The following is a 17,492-nucleotide window of genomic DNA, read 5'->3' on the forward strand; positions in this document are numbered from 1 at the left end:
TATTTACGCTATTTTCTGCGTGGTTTTAAATTAAGTCAAAACTGTAATAAACAAAACTGCTCCAGTCTTTATTATTCATATTACACTTTATTATTTAAATCTATATAAAGTGGAATGCTTGCATTAAAATCCAGCGATATCGAATCTCTATAGAGGATATTAATAGTATTAATACACAATATTTCCAATATTGCTTTTAACTGAATGAAGGGGAATTGTTTAAATTAGACATTCCAACGTAACACATGCGTTGCGTTTATTTAGCAAATTATTCATATGTATATTGGTAGTAGAAATTGAGTTAAACGAAATCTGTGCTACATGATAGCAGAAACGAATTGCATATGCATGGTATTGAACATAATTGATAATGAACATATTATTTTTCCTGCAGAAACACTGACAAAAATTTTTTATTAAGTAAATATATTTATTTCTTTAATTTTTTTTTTTTTAAGAAATATTTTGTAAGTTTATAAAGAAATTATTCTATGCTTGCTAATGTTTATTTAAATGGAAATGATACTAAAATAAATATATTTATTATTTACTTAATATCAAAAAAATTTTTTTGTATGAATAAGAATTCCATTATATTGTTTATTATTTAGGCAATCCCGAGTTATATATATTAGCGACGATGAAAATAAATGCGCGGCCGGATCCAGAATACCATTTCGTTTCCGATCGAGACTGCGATTGCGATTATGCGAGGCGCGGAATCGCGTAAACGGGACTAGAAGAGACGATTAACGCGATGCGCTTTTCGTCGCTCATCCGGAAACTTAGGCCAAGATTTAAACATTAGTGTCGTGACAGTTTAATGTCTGCGTCTTGGCACGACGTACGAAGCGCACTGGCTACTAGATGTTCAGTAGCGATGTTGTAACCGGGCTTATGACACGCTCGGATAAGCTGACCGTATATTATAACGGCATTTAATGCTCGCCCGTTGTCCTTTTCCCCCTGTCTTTATTATAATAATAAAGACCGATATATCCGAAGGGAGTTTGCGGCGCGCCACGTGTACGAGTTGTCGTCGTTTCTCGATGATAGTCAAGATCAAGGTAACGGATCGAAACTGGAGGATGACACAAATAATTCGACGCGAACGCTTACGATAGTTGTAAGACGTGAAATTGATTACATAAGATATTAAACAAAATTTTAAACGATTATGCGAAAGGATTATGGCTCCGTTATATTTATCAACAGACAGCGACCCCGCGCATCTTCGTAACTGGTGTACACCTGTCGAATATTTACGCTTTCCGCGTCATCGACGGGTTATAGCACTCGTATCTTTAGTTGGTAGATTGACGGGACGAGGAGCGCTGTAAAAATAGGAAATGAAACTTACGATACGATCGCAGGCGGTGAGAAATAATTATATCATCGCTGGCACGTGCCAACCAATGCCGCGAATGTTATTAATGCTTTAATGTACAGTATTACAAATGTTAAAGATAGCCAAACGTTCTTGCTATTTTAATACGCAAAATTATAATTTCTTCAACGAACCGTATGATTATCTATATTTTTGTTAGTCGTTTGATAAACATTCGTGCACGGAAAAAAATGGTTCTGTGATTGATGAAGTATCTACAAATTTAGCCGGGTACGGAACATATGAAAATAATTTGGTTATCCATCGAAATAATTATGACGTTGAAGCATAATAAACAATGCTGCGAAACGTTTCGACATTCCAGCAATCTGCTTGATAGCATCTCGCCTAATTATTTTGATAGACCGACAAAATCATTTTTAGCTAAATATTTAAATGCTTTAGCAAGACTGTTCTTTCCGTGTGAATTGCTCGGTTTAGATGTTATTGCGATCTCTTTTTTTTTTCGCTAATAAAATTGCGAACCAGCATCGCCTTGCGATGAAACCGAAGTGATAATTTCCCGCGTGTATATAATGAAGGAAAAGCGCGAGCGATAACGTTTCACGTTACTTCCGCGATAGCCCGCTCGTCCGAATGACAAATCTTCGAGAGCCCGTCAGCATAATTCATCATCACGTCAAGAGGCCTCGACGAGTTTCGATGCGTGCCGTTCAATAGCGACGCGGTACTCGCTATTCAGCCGGATTCGTCATTGAGCTTCGAATCTCGGAAGGCTCGGGCTAATTCGGAGCCGCACGCGTAGCTCTCGTGCGAGACCCCCGAGCGTCGGCGCGCCAGAACATCTTTACGAAAGCGCGACAGACACGCACGAGGAACACGACGTCTTGGGGAACACCCGCGGAGACGGTGCGAAAGGTGGACGGGGGAGGACCAGCGCGAGGAAGGAGGCACGAGGAGCGGAGTCGCGCAGGCGCCAAGCCAACGCGTGGAGAACGCTCGTCGTCCGCGTGGCGCGAGTTAGAACTTGGTGCTTTTAGTCTTGTCCCGTCCCTTCGTCCATCATCGTCCTTGCCAGGCGAGAGAGCAGCCCCCGCGGGCGGAGTCTCGTCAGAAAGGAAGTATGCGCCCGGTGCCGGGACCGGTTGCGGCAAGAAGGACGCGGTGCCGAGGAGGATTCCGCCTGGTCCACCGATTGAACCGGCTAACCGTTCGCCAGCGATGAGGAGGAACACGCGTCGCCCCCACGTGCCTTCCACGGGTTCGCAACAGCGCGGCGAAGTGAAAGTTTATTGACGAAGCCTTTAACAAAAGCCTTCAACGAAATTCTTTGACTAGAAGATCATCTATCCGGTGAACACCTACACACGCGATTGAACACGCAACTGAAGATTGATCGAAACGAAAAAATCAGTAGAAGAAATAATAGGAAAGACAGTCATCGTCATCCTTCTGAAACATAAGATTTTGTAATCTGAGAAGAAAATCTGGAAACCGTATATGTTATCGAGTACCGATCGATGTGCCTGATTGCGACATGTCGCAGGAGATTTTATCCCGTAGGGAGACCCTCTTGTCGGTTGAGACGAATGATCCTCGCAATTCAAAGAGGAGCACCCGCGCTCTACGTCGATGGCGCATCCTGGCCAGGGCACTGGCAGGCTCGCCGCAGCCGATCGGCAGCGAGTCGGATGAGGAAGTGTCAGTGAGGCGATTCACCAGCTTCGGTTTACTGAAGTGTGCGCTGCTGGAGAACATGTTGGCTGACGGCAAGTTCAGCTGGTGCGAGTACTCGACCCAACTGAACGGTCAGCCGTACAACGTGCAGATACGTCGGATAAGCAAGTGTTTCACGGCGAACGAGCTGATCGGCTTCAACAATACCGGCAACGTGTGCGTGTGGCCGTCCGAGGAGTGTCTGGCCTACTATCTGCTGAGGAATCGCGGCCTCTGCTGGAATCGGAACGTCCTTGAACTCGGTGGCGGCATGAGCTGCCTGGCCGGCATACTCGCCGCCAAGTACTGCAATCCCAGCACCGTCACCCTCACGGACGGCAACGTGACCAGCATCGACAACGTGCGCTGTATCGTCGCCAGAAACCACATGACGCATCTGGTGCAGTGCGGGGTTGTTCAATGGGCCCAGGCCGCCAGAGCCGTTCAGCATCGGCAGATGAACGGTAACCGTATTAAGGTGAATGCTCAGATTTGAGTTTGAAAGCGCGGTCAATAGTCCGATGTTATTCTCGATCTCGCTAACGATTAAAATAGCGCGTTGAAGCCGTGGAGTCGGCAACCAGGCGAGAATTAATGGAAACGGTCATTAGGAGGCTTTTTCCTCAAGAGGCGCTCGATAGATCGGGAATCGTATCTTGAATTGCCTTAATGGTTTTCTGCGCAGCTTCCGAGTCTTCTGTAAGAATTCATTTTAATTCAAATCACAGACGTGCTATACATTATTTCGTCCCTTTGAAGTTGTATATCATAAATACATTAACTTACCAGCTCTATCTCTTCTGTGTAGAAACGTGTTCATCGCTTTTTTTAACTGTGTTCCATGACATGTTCCATGACGTATTCCATGCGATTTCTATGAACAGATAACTACGAGTGCATAATAAAATATACATAAAAAAAGCATATTTTCAAAGCGATATTGAAACATGACGAGGCGTTTCAACAACGATACGCGACTACAAAGCGACAGGAAATTAAATATTGAAAACGTTATTAAGAAAGACATTTTTTTTTTTAACTTTCTCATCACAATGCAGGTTTAACATTAATTGAAAATCCATTTGTTTTACATTGAATAGAAAAATAAATTTATTGCTATAAACAGTACGGCAACGAAAATTATTGCGCGCTGGAATTTTTCCAATGAACATACATACTTTGTTTTCGAGCTCTCGGATTCCCACGTGTAAATGTATCGCGGTAGTGCGAGAAACGTCAAGCGTTTGCATTTGATTGTACGAGTACCGAGGATTTGCAGGTGACATTGGGAATCGGAGAGTCAGCCTCGTACTTCGCTAATCACGACACAGAATTCAGCCTGGTCGCCGACCCCGCGGTCGAATAATGCGTCTCGTAAACTCCGACCGCGACGTGATCCGCATCTGTAACGAGGACGACGGCGACGAGCTCGCTAACCGTAATCGACGACGGATCATCGGATATCGACACGCCCGGTTTCGCGGTCGCACGTCGCGACAGCAATGCGCTGCTCGTCGCCACGATCAATGAGTCATCGCGGTCATCGCGAGCCGATGAATGGAAAAATTGAGGCTCTGCCGGGGGAGCGTAATGCAGCTGGGAATCACAATCCCGGAATAAATAGGGGAACCCACGATCGCGTGACCGAAGAGTGGTTCGTACTTCCGCGATAATAGAGTTGGCACTTTTGAATCGATTTCCTCGAAATCGGAAAAGTTTAAAGACAAGAGAGATTCTGGAAGTTTGGCAAAATGAATGGATATAATCAATTTCGTTTTTTTAACTTACGAACAATGTCTGTAAAGTATATGATAAAATTGATATCATAAAAAAAAACGTCTTTTACGAAGCACGTGTTACGTTATAGAGTCACGTAGCACACAGATTATCGTAACATATTTTGAAATGTCATGCTAATATAATGTGGCTGTCACTGCTTATCCGCGGGATACTCTAAAAAATATACGCGCAAAAAGAAATTTTTGCCATGTCCGAATTCCTTTTTGAATAAAAATTTCACTCTGATTTTTAGATAATAAATTAATGTCGGAAATTAGCTTTTTTTTAATGAAATTCTAAGCTCAGAGATTAAAATTTATCTACTTATCTTTAATACCTTTAATGTTTCTGTGTCACTGTTACATTCTGATATCACTAATCTTTTAATAATGTACATTTTTTTTATAATGTACATAAAATACTAAAAAAGAGTTGAAACTCCAGCTAGGAAATATTTGATTTCTGTGTATTTCTCTCTCTATAATTTATCGCGAAGAACAGCCACATGGGAGCATAGAATCCCCGCGTGATTCTTGTGATGCCGGTTCAGATATATAGACGCGCCGTTCGGACATTTTCCGGTAGCCTCCATAACGTAACCTCAGTGCTCTTCCGGTAGCTCGTAATGTTCCGCGCAATTGATATTTTTTTTCGTGGGAAATTTCCGGTTGATTGGGACCAATCAAGTTTGCACCGACGCCGCGGCAAACCAGAATCGAGGATAATTCACGTCTCGTAAGTTAGCGGAACAAGGTGAGCGGATTCAATTTTTCACTTTCTACTTTTCGTCAAAATAGGTGATGCTTTAATTTTGGTGTCGTATGTTCGTTGACAAATAATAACAAAAAAATATCGGAGCGATAGTTATTTTATTAGTTAAGTCAAATCATAAAACACATCGCGGATAAGCTTGACCGAGGCGTACATAAGCTTACGATCAGTTTTCTTCGAGTTTCTTGTACGAAAAACGAACATTCTTCGCGATAGATTTTTTCGCAAAATAAATTAAAACAAATCATTCCTTCAAAACATTTCGCATGATTATAACACTGACTTATAAGTTACGAAAAACCAAAGTACAATTATATAATCTTTCTTTAATTTTTTTTTTAAACGGTTTTGAAGACATTATGTATCATATTATAACAGAAGCTTAGAAAATTGCTTTAAGAGTTCGAGAGATTGCTTCATCCGTTAAAATCTTTTATCCATCACGAGAAACGATTATAAGTTCTCGAGTTATCTCAAATTTGTACGAAGTTTCAGATTCTCTCGATGTACTATGTAACTCTTCGTGTAAGTCGCAAACGCGCGAGACGAATCTATCGTTCTTCAGATTTTAAACGATTTCGGATATGCAATCGGAGCGATACGAGTCGAAATTCGCGAATACATTGATCGCGTGTCTCACAGTTGTTAGCCGACAGATTGAAATCTGGATTCTCGGTTATGATTTCTCGATCTCTAGACCCGGACGGCCGACGACGACGAATTTGCTCGATTACCGTCGGGTCTCTACGACGTGATCCTGAGCGCCGACTGCCTCTTCTTCGACGACGCTCGTCTGGATCTGGTAGAGACGATCTACGGCTGGCTGACCGACGACGGGGTCGCCCTGGTGATGGCGCCCAGACGCGGCACGACATTTCAGAAGTTCGCCGAAGCGTCGATTAAACGCGGCTTTATAGCGCGCCAGAGGGAACGGTACGACGACATGGTGTGGTCGAGGCATCTCGAATTACTGCAGAACAGTCCGGAATACTGTCCGGATCTGCATTACCCGATACTGCTGGAACTTACCAAGCAGAAGAAGATACCACCCGGATAATCGAAAACTCGATCGTCTAGGAACGTGAGAATTGAAAACGTGTTTGCGAACGTTTTTAAATATGTACTCTTCGTTTGCGTGCGCACAAATAAAGTTATTGCGAGGAGAATGAATGTACCACTTTTCCAAATGAGAACGCGCGTTTGCAGTATAATGGGATGTAAAGATGCATAAAGCTGCCTTTATGTCGCCCAGCAATGTCAAGGTCAATTTTTTATTAGTGCGTTCTGATGAAACGTTTAGCGGTCACATTTACTTGCGAATCGATCTTCTGCTCGCACGCATCGTTCCACATCGTCGCCGCTATCGGAAAAGTTTCATAAGGAAGGTATTATGAACGACGTGCGAGAATCGTACGGTGAGCTCTTTTGAACGTGCCCGACCTTCCCTGCCGTTAATTAACGGGTATTTGCGATACACACTCGACATCTTATGAATGAACGCGTATCTGAAAGTACAAAACGTTAATAAGATTCGTTCTTTCAACATACCATATATTTTTTTTTTTTTAACTCTTACGTATGATCAATTTTTGGTAGACGTATCTATTTATTTGAGACGCGCCTAGTAGCACGAATATTTGCAGCAAGTACGTTGGATGGTACAATGAGCCATAATCCTTCGCTTTAATGCGATGCCTGGCGTCGTCTGTTATAAAACAGTTGATAACAAAAATATCATTTTTGTTGGTAAAACAAAGTTTTAAGCTTTAAACAAGTTTGGCCCTGCGCATAATAGAAGAATATTAAATATTAGGAATAGAAATTACAATTTTAAAATCAGTTTCCTTAATAAACATATTATAGATAAATAATAAGTTATATTGTATCTTGCACGACGATTTACGTATCTTATTCGTATCCATTGTGCGTTACGTTTAATGTTCATTAAAAAAACTGAGATTGTAAAATTTTAATTCCTCTTTCTAATACCTAATATTTCTTTATTGTGCGCAGGCGTTATACTTTATATTGTTTGGTACAAAGCTTTAAGCAAGTTACACTTTATATTGATTTTACGTAATTATATGTGCGAAACAAAGATGAGCCAGATGTAAAATCAATAAATGAACAAATGTTAAATTATTAGACTTAAGCTTAGAAGCCTAATTTAAGAGAACATAATGTTTAACAAATTGTGTATATGCACTCAAAAAAGAAGTGTTTAATTTTTAAGTATTGTATTAAAATGTTTTAACGGATTACGCAGTCCTGCGAGTCTTACAAAGGAACAGTCCAAACTGTTCCTCACCTGATTTTGATGAGCTTTAGATATGTTGTAGAACATTAAAAAATATTAAGCTTATATTTTTTTATCTGGTTATTTCGAGGTTTAGAGGTCGAAAATAATGGATTTTTTTCGTTTTTAGCGAATATCTTTGAAAATATGAAGTATATGAAAAAATGTTTCATATTAAAGTTTTATAGTTTTATAGTTTTTTTATACTCTGTATAATGGTATATTTACTTTTCTGCAAAAATCAAATTTTTAAAAAATTTATTATATTTGAGGTAGTGTTTCAACTTCTAAACCTTGAGATAAGCAGATAAAAAAAAAATGTGAGTAATAATTTTTAATGTTCTACAACATTCAAAACTTATTAAAATCATATGAAGAACAAATCCGACAGTTTCCTTGTTAGTAAAGAAGAGGGGTGATGTAGGACTTTGCTGATAGTACAGTGTGCTACCTCGCTAATTCTAGATGAAGAGAAGGGAAGATAGAATGTTGTTGATACAACATGTTATCTTAGAAGGAGAAAAGGGGGAAAGGTACAAGGGTTGTTACGGGAGGAAAGGGTTTAAAGACTACCCCCGTGATTACCTCTTAATTAATTTACCAGTTATTGCGATAAATATTACCAAGTGCCTCGGTGGTCGAACTGACTATGATACCCTGGTCAAGGTAATATTTTTCGTGCTATTTCACGAGTGTCAGAAGGGAGGAGGGTACAAGAGTTGCAGGAGGAAAGGATTTAATAACTACCCCCATGATTATCTTTTAATTAATTAACCAGTTATTGCGATAAATATTATCGCAATAAATTTTTTAATTCTTTAATTCTTTTTGGGATAAGGGGAGATAGTAGAGATGCTTGTAAGCATCAAAAATTATTAAATCGAGTATCAATTTAATTTTCGTGATATTACATTTCTTGGTTCTTCTTAAAAAGCTGTGCTTTAAGTCCGGCACGCAGTTGGGGGAATCTTGTAAATGTTTGTTTTACCTAAAAAATTTGAACACAAAGATCTGCTTTCGACCGGTATAGTCTTCTCGTTATTTAAATGTGTTGTTACACTTCCCGGTCTTGTTAGGATATCGTATTGCTTTTATTAATTTAATTATGCTACTTACGATTACAAGTTACATATGCAAAATTTTGAGAGAGAATTCCAGCTGTAGATTTTGAACATTGTAAAAATTAAAAAATTATTATTTGGCACTAAGAACCGCTGTGACTAACATAGGGTTGCTAATCTTATGTTTAAAATGTTTTGTTTCCGTTTTTGTTTTTTAAATACTTAAAAATATTTGAGTTTTAAACGATGCTCAGATTTAAAATACTAAAACGTTTAGAACTGAAATTTTTAATAGCTGTAAACGTTTTATTGTCTCAAATATGAGTACAGTTCTAAAATTAAACACTTCATTTTTAAATGTGTATACGTGAGATTTCGATATGTAAAAATCTGTTGATGTTTCGTAAATCGTGTGTATGTATGTAATTGTATATATTCATGTAAATTGTATGTGTCTCCATTTTATATTGAACCGGATAGAAACGTTGCACGGAAAAAAGAAAAATAGCTGCCATAGCTAAAAACTGCATGTAGCAACTACATTACAGTCGTAATATGACGGCTAATATTACTTGTTACCTATATTATTTAGCAAGAATTTAACTACATGGACGTTTAGCCTAGCTACAGAATTTGCTTATCCAAATATACTGTAACTAAAAGTGTATTCAAGGTAGCTACATTCATTAGCTACCAAGTATATTGACTGATATACCTCTGACATATCGGTTAGTTCAGATAATTACTTTTATGTTGCTATACAATGTGATCCTAAAATATATCGCATGTCCCAAATGGTCCATTCAAATTTTTATGTTGATCTAACACAAGATGAATGCGTTAGAAAGTAACATAAATATTATGTAAAAAATTAACACGAAAAATATAATACTTTGACACAGTTTGAAAACGAAATATATAAACAGATTTCTTTAAACATAAAAGTAGTTGTCGCAACTAATTGATATGTCAGAGATGTACAGATAATACACTTAATAGCTAATTAATGTAGTTATTTCGAATACATTTCTAGCTACAGAGTATATTTTGGATATAGCAAATATGTTCTGTAGTAAAACTCGTGTATCAGGTAGCTAAACTCTTTCAACTAAATAATATAGGTATCATAGATAAGATGTTAGCTGCCCATATATTACAACTGTAACTTTGTTACCATACGCAGTTTTTAGTTAGCCAGTAACTTCTTTTTTCTCGTGCAATCGAATTTCGGGTTTGCGCCCGAGTATCGTTTATAATAAAATTAAAGTGTCATTTATAATACAACGCGATAGTGATAGTTTTATCAATTATCAATTAAACATCGACACTTTGTAAGTAGACAGCTCGAGCAGTAGCTCTCGAGTTCCTCGTTTTTCGCAACCGGCAGGACCAATTGTATAGACCGAGTTTAGATACAGTCGAACCGTGACTCGTAGACTACGAAGTCATTTCCAGTGAATCCTATTCATCGCAAAACTGCGCTAAAAGACATCCCTGTATTCTTGAATAAGGAAGAGAATATCATTTAATGCTACTTGGGTCCAAAAGTGAAGCGAAATTGAGCCAAAGCAAAATATTGATTGGATCCAACGCTCGATCTAAACGTTAATAAAAAATATCAATTATTCGATTGTTATTATAAACAGATGCAGATGTAGATCATTATAATCGAGTAGCAGGATAAAAAAAGAGACAATTTTTACGTGAGTCGACATTGCCTTATTCATGTTGCATTGTAGTAATTTATTTATTTATTTATTTAGGTACGTTTAAATCTTTGCAATACGAAAAGGAGTTTCCAAGTACATTCTATAATTAAGTATCTCCGATCGCGTTATGAACCTATTACCTCAAAGGACCAATATTTATTATAGACATAGTCTTAAGTCTAGTCAGAAATATCAAACGTACTTCCACCGTTACCTCATCCCCTTCGACCGAAAAATCATCCTCGAAATGATAGTAGTTATTTTTTTTTTTAAATACTAAATATATAAGAAATTTGGGTTAACGTTAAGCCAGCACCTCCACTTTCAAACGTGATTAGAAAAGTGTCGATTTTTCTAATAATAGCTACTTTCTCGATAATTAAGACTCCTTCTAATTTAATTCATAATTTCGTTAGCACACGTGTAGAGAGATTTTATAGACACTTGACTTATTTAAGAAGATACCTACGATCAATTTGATATTTGTCTTTGTACTGTTATTTTGCTCTTGTATCGGGAAAGTGGATGCATACTTTGGGCGCGATTTTTCAGTCGAAGGGAATGAGCACGAAAATCTCGTTGTATATATTTCGAAAGCACATAAATAAAGGAATGTTTTGAGCCTACGACCAATTTGATATCTGCCTATTTACTGGCACTTTATTCTTGTATCGGGAAGGTGGGTGCGCACTTCGGGGTCGGTTTTTCGGTCGAAAGAAGGGACGAGCATGAAAATTTCTTCGTACACATTTTATGCTTAACGTTAAGCCAGCACTCCCACTTTTAATGATTTGATTTTCTACCAAACTGCTCGAACGCACAAATTAAAAATACAGTATGTAATTAACGCACATAAAGCACTTAATTTTTGCATAGGTATTGTTTCGATTTTTTTTGTGGTGGGGGTGCTAACTTCACAGGCTGCTAATCCACGTGGCTAGACTGGAGAATTTATGGACCTTTTGTAACTCTAGAGGGCCATTTGTGTACACGTGCATTATGCGCGAGAGAATCTCCATAGTAATAAACTATTTTCATCTAAAAGCGCCGTGTTTTTCTTACGTTGTTTGTATCCCCTGGACGGAGATAATGCGATCGTCACGTTACGCTCGCGAGTTCAACGTGACGATGAAAATACAAAACCTACAACGACGCGATCGCGCCTCCTCGTCGGAATTAATAATACGTTTTAACGTTCGTCGAACATTCTGCCTGATGTATCGGTATCTTTATGTTATCGTTGCACAAAAATTATATACATTATACAATAAAAAAAGCTGTGCAAAGATAATGTAACGATGTCGATACTGTCATTAAGCCGGTATAGAATTCCACTATTGGACTGATAAAAGAAGATTTCGCTTTATTAAATAACAATCGCGATTACTAATTTTACCAATAAGTATTCTCGATTTGTTCGAAGGCTATGTCCGATTGCTGGAATTTAAAAATGAAAATCCCGATAGATGATTGCGATTAGCATTTGTATTCCGTGGCGAATGATATAATCAAACAAATTACCTAAGAAAGCAAAATCATTCTTGATAATATCTCTCGGGATATAATACCATTTGCTCGTTTATTTTATTATCCGGCGATGTACGTGTATGTCGGTACGTTTTACTTCTTAACTGCATGTTATATTTCGTGCAGTGTGCGCGACATGAGGTTATAAATTCGATCGGATCTAAATTCAGCGAGATCGACGGAAATTGTGGAGAAATTGTCTCTCGTCAATTGTATATTTCATATATTGCTTATTTTATATCGGCGTTAACAGTTTATAGGACAAAGAAGTATCTTTAAACAAAATTATAGTTTATACAATTTTTTATAGTTTTATTATAAATTCATATCGTTTGATAGTTATACAGATGTTGAATATATTGCTTTATCCAAACGATACCGATTGATAAGGTATACCAACTACACTGAAAAAATGTTTGATAGTAACTATCAAATGTTGAGTAAAATAATGCCAATTAAATATTTAATTAATATAACTGAAAATTAATTGTCATTATTTCGGATTGAACGGAAAGAATCTTTTTGCTGAAGTATCGAGAAATCCAGATGCAGATCTCAAAATAATTTTGTTGGATTATCAAAATAATTATGTAAGTAGTACACTCAAATTAATTGCTAGAATGTCAAAATTTTTTTGCAACATTATTCCCATGTTTGTATCGTATATATTTATTTTGATTTAACAAAATTTTTTTAGATCTATACATATTTATCCAATTTTTTTAGAGACTTCAACAAAATTCTGTATTAATTGAATATTTAATTAGCGTTATTATTTTATTCAATATTCGGTAGTTACTAAATTCTTTTTCAGTGTATCGATATTTAGTTTCCAGTGATATTAAAACAGTATCTGTATTTTTACTAGTAAGTTTTGATATTCGGTAATTACTAATCGCGAGATAATAATTCAGAGTCGACGCGCGCTATTTTTATTACACAGAAAAAATAGTTTTGCTAAAGTATCTAAAAATTTAGCTGAATATAGATCTGAAAATAATTTTGTCGGGCCATCAAAATAATTGTATTGAACTATCGAATTGATTGCTCGAATGTCAACATTGTTCGCAGCATTGCTCATGTTTGAACTTCGATCACAATTATTTTGATGGTCCAATAAATTATTTTCAGATCCAGCTAAATAATGTTTAGATACTTCAGAAAAATCATTCTTTTCGCATAGGCGTTTTACATTATCCTTTGTAGTATTCGTAATTAATGTTCATCGTTGTGGTGAAGCTATAAAAAGGAGGACGCGTCGGCGATTCGTTTATATAATTAGACACTTTTCTCGTCGCGGCCTCATTAAAATCACTGTAACCAAGCGTGTGCGTGCGCCCGGGTTGATCGATCGTGGTAAGTAAATTTCCATTGCGTCCAGAAGCGGCTGCCACACCGCTGGGAATAGATTTTTCGCTTAGCTACGAGATTTTTTAAATACGTAAGTGCACTTACCGCACAAGTGTGAGGCATCCCGCGACAAAAGAAACAGCTGATCGGAAGCGTATCTCAAGGAGGCCGTTAAGCACCTCCTCTCTTCACAAACAGCTCCGAAATGAATTAATTCGTGTCGATTATCAGCCAACTATATCCGCTATATTTAACCTCACGTTTATCGACAGCTGTTCAATCTTTAATCAAGAGCAGAATGAACGCTTCATTTATTACGTTACTGAATACGAAATTAATTTGACGTAGAAATAATTTGAGTTAAATATTAAGCATGAAAATTGCCGCAAAAGGTATGTCTAAAAATCGAATTAACGCTTCGGAATGACGTTACCTTTCTTGGAATAATAATCACATGATTTGCAAATATTATGAAAGTTGAAATAATGGTTTTCATATATAATCGCGGATGTAACCCGTATACATTGTAAATTAAGTTTATTCAAGAAGAGCGTTGAAGCTCACGGAATTGTTATTCGTTTATTGTGTTTTACCGAAACAATAGTTCGCTCGTTTTCATGCGCTTAACCCCGATCTATTAATTAGCTAAGGTACCATTAGAAAATTCGAAGCTGGAGATGCGGGAATAACGTGAGTATTATTAACGTGCGAAATGGGATATCGCGAAGAGAACTCGATAAGGAGGTCAAAACGTCTGCAGGGAAACTGCAACGACTTCGCCACTAACTTGTTAGGAGGCTCGTGTATTTTATTGGACGACGACATGTCGACGACTACTACAACTGGGGCTTCTTTTTTTCTTCCAGACGCGATGCAAATAATCCAAACTTAAGTTCGCGGCCATCCTCGCGCGTTCGTCTGCATAATTCCTGACATAAATTCCCTGCCTTGAAACTTTTTCGATGTCTTCGCCTGGCACTGCAACGTTAAACAACCGCTCGGTTGCTCTACCGCCGACAGATTCGTCGAAGTAACGGCCACCCCTGTACAATTCTATATATTTTACGATGCTCGTTAAAGTATGCCATAATAAATCTGTCTCATCGTACTCAAATAGACGCTTACCCATAAATACAATAGCTTTTTTTTTATTTCGTAATTTTACAACGGAAAGAACGATTTTACCGTAATACAGATTTGAAAATAATTATATTGGATTATCAAAATAATTATTTTGTGCTCAAATAACTAATTGTTGGAATGCCAATTTTTTGCAGCAATATCACACTTGAGTTTCTTACGTACACTCAAAAAAGAAATGTTTAATTTCAGGATATTAAAATGTTTTATTTCTATCCCTTTGTTTATATAAATACTTTTTATAAAAATCTTTTTAGTTTTAAATGCTATTTGGATTTAAAACATTAAAGCATTTAAAATTGAAATCTTTGACGGGCTCTAAACATTTTAGTGTTTCAAATCTAACATCGTCTAAAACTAAAATATTTTTAAGTATTTTTAAAACGAAGAAGCACAACATTTTAATGTCTTAAAATTAAATCTTTCTTTTTTTGAGTATATTTATTTTTTATTCAACAAATACAATTATTTTTTAATGTATCTAAAAAGTTTTTAAATACTATAGTAAAATTGCTCTTTCCGTGTAATTTTTATTACAGCAAATCATGCTGGATAAAAATTGTTCTATAATTATTCAGATGGTCCAATATAAAATTATTTTTTTACTTAATCGATCTGTAATTAAATTTTTAAATACTGCAGTAAAATTGTTTTTTCCGTGTATCTTAAATTGAAGCAGACAAGGTTGAATAAATTTGTGACTAAAAATTGCTCTAATTAATTTTTCGACGAAATATTGAAGTAAATTGAACGTCTGTCAAGAGTCATTTAATTTTAACAATTATGATATTTCGCTAGTTTGATTAGGGCTTGGACAATTTTTACGAGGTGGAAATGTCACTTTTATTATCACAAAGTGTTTTTTTTCTCTCTGCCCGCGTGTGTCTGAAATTCGTCAAAAAATTGGAACGACGATGACTGGTAGAAAATAGTCTTAGTGGTTGGCAGCGAACTGACGCCAATATTTATTAGTAAAACGGGCGCTAATGGGTCCAAGTCGTTTGTTGTCGGCGTAAACGAAAACGATCGTGGGCCTCCGCGTTTTCAAAAGTGTATCGCGGGAAAGCAGGAACCTGACGGACGGAATTGACGTGGCGCAGCACGTGATGTAACGTGCGTGCCACGTGTTAATAATATTTATCCCGACATCGGACCGTTTAAACGCTCGTGTAACACGTATAAATGCTGCGTCGTGAAATTCTCCAGAAATAACCGGCCCTTCGACGAGAGCGACCGCCGATTGAGCTTTACGATCGTCTTTGTTTCGTCTCGTGCTTAAGCCGGTATTCACAGTCAATCCTTATTTAGACCGCCTTAAGATGCTGATACGGCATGCTTTAACACGGTCTTGAATATGGGACTTGACTGTGAATACTGGTTCTAGACTAATTAGACGAACTTATCTTCTGTTCAAAAAGTACCCGGAATTGTTAACATAAATTTATTACATATTTAATCGGATCAATTTATTTTGTCCCCTTTGAAATAGGCTTCGATATAGCTTCAGCTCCTTCAGCAAATTTTCTTTTACAACCTCTGTCAACTCAAAACACTTTCCACGAAGTGGTAATTTGGAGTTTTGGGAACAGGAAAATGTTACAGGGGGTCAAGTACGACGAACACGATTGAGAAATATTATTTATTGAATTTTTGGTTAGAAAGTTGCGTGCTAACATCGATGTGTGAGACAGTGCATTATCGTAGTGCAAAATTCATAATATTAATTATTATTATTATAACTTTATTGAGTGCAATGACTTACGGGATTAGACATAACATTGTATTATAATAGGTTAAACAGAAACAATATAATCAGACTCCATGTATGGGTAATAAAACGCGCAGCAGAGGAAGCTGCAACAGGCTATCAAAATGAATAATTCCATAAGTAATTGTTAAAAAGCGTCATCTAATAAGGGAGATAATAGGGCTAATGTGCGCAATAGTCATAATACTCCCTTTTCCTCTATTTATCTCTCGATATTATACAAATGGACATAGAAGATGAATAATAAATTAGATAAATAGAAGAAAAGATAGTATTATGAGCTGTGTATTATGACCATTCGTATTATATCCGTTATTAGGCTTAATCTGATCTCTTTTTCGTTTACATAAAATGTAGATGGTTGACCATAATAGTATTTTTCACATACATAAAAAAATGTAACGATATAATGCAAAGATAGCTGCATGTATCGCAAGATAGCTCAGTATTGCAGCGAAACGAAATGGAACGAATTAGTTATAGATTGGTAGAACATAATGGTACAGCAAAATATCATTTATAATGCAGTCATGATTGTTTCTCTACAAATAGTCGTTTTTCTGTAGATCGCTTCACGCAAACATATCACAAAACTTAAGGATTCATTAACGACTGTTTGATCGGACGGTAAAAAGAAGTTTCGATTCTGCTTTGTTTAAATAGACAATTCCGGATATTTTCCAATTGAAAAAAAAGGCTTTACTTATCAGAATCTTGGTTTATTACAAAATTACAAACTTATGACAAATTACTATTCTCGTAAAGCTGTCGCGAATCAACATGAGTTTTTCTTACAAGCATTTTGAGTTCGCAAACGCACGAGATAATTTATTTAAAGGAGAGCATTTGCCGCTTCTAGGTTACTCTGTATGGAGCTAAGCGATGCCATAAAAGGGCCATCATAGTGAGGGCCATTCTCGAGTGCCTCGTTCCGAGGTGTGTCATTTCAAGGCGCGCCGTTCCGCGGGGTAACTTACAATTTCGGGCCGAAACTATTTTCCGCCGACTATCTCTTATCTCGCTCGTG

General features: G+C 37.1%; 2 protein-coding genes across 2 annotated transcripts in view; both read left to right on the forward strand.

Moving 5' to 3' along the window:
• LOC105198547 (WW domain-binding protein 4) overlaps positions 1-17,492 on the forward strand; it is a 45,749-nt gene that overhangs the window by 11,602 nt on the left and 16,655 nt on the right. The gene's annotated exons all lie outside the window — the stretch shown is intronic.
• On the forward strand, positions 501-11,724 carry LOC105198546 (calmodulin-lysine N-methyltransferase). The gene is made up of 2 exons (XM_011165283.3): positions 501-3,542; positions 6,312-11,724. Exons 1-2 carry the CDS (start codon positions 2,886-2,888, stop codon positions 6,669-6,671), a joined length of 1,017 nt encoding a protein of 338 aa, XP_011163585.1. The 5' UTR covers positions 501-2,885; the 3' UTR covers positions 6,672-11,724.

The sequence above is a fragment of the Solenopsis invicta genome, chromosome 5 (assembly GCF_016802725.1).
Source record: "Solenopsis invicta isolate M01_SB chromosome 5, UNIL_Sinv_3.0, whole genome shotgun sequence".
Lineage (NCBI taxonomy): Eukaryota > Metazoa > Arthropoda > Insecta > Hymenoptera > Formicidae > Solenopsis > Solenopsis invicta.

Coding starts and splice junctions, on each gene's coding strand:
- LOC105198546 (XM_011165283.3), top strand. CDS start 2,886: ATGTCGCAGGAGATTTTATCCCGTAGGGAGACCCTCTTGTCGGTTGAG. Junction 3,543..6,311: donor TGAACGGTAACCGTATTAAG/GTGAATGCTCAG, acceptor CTCGATCTCTAG/ACCCGGACGGCCGACGACGA.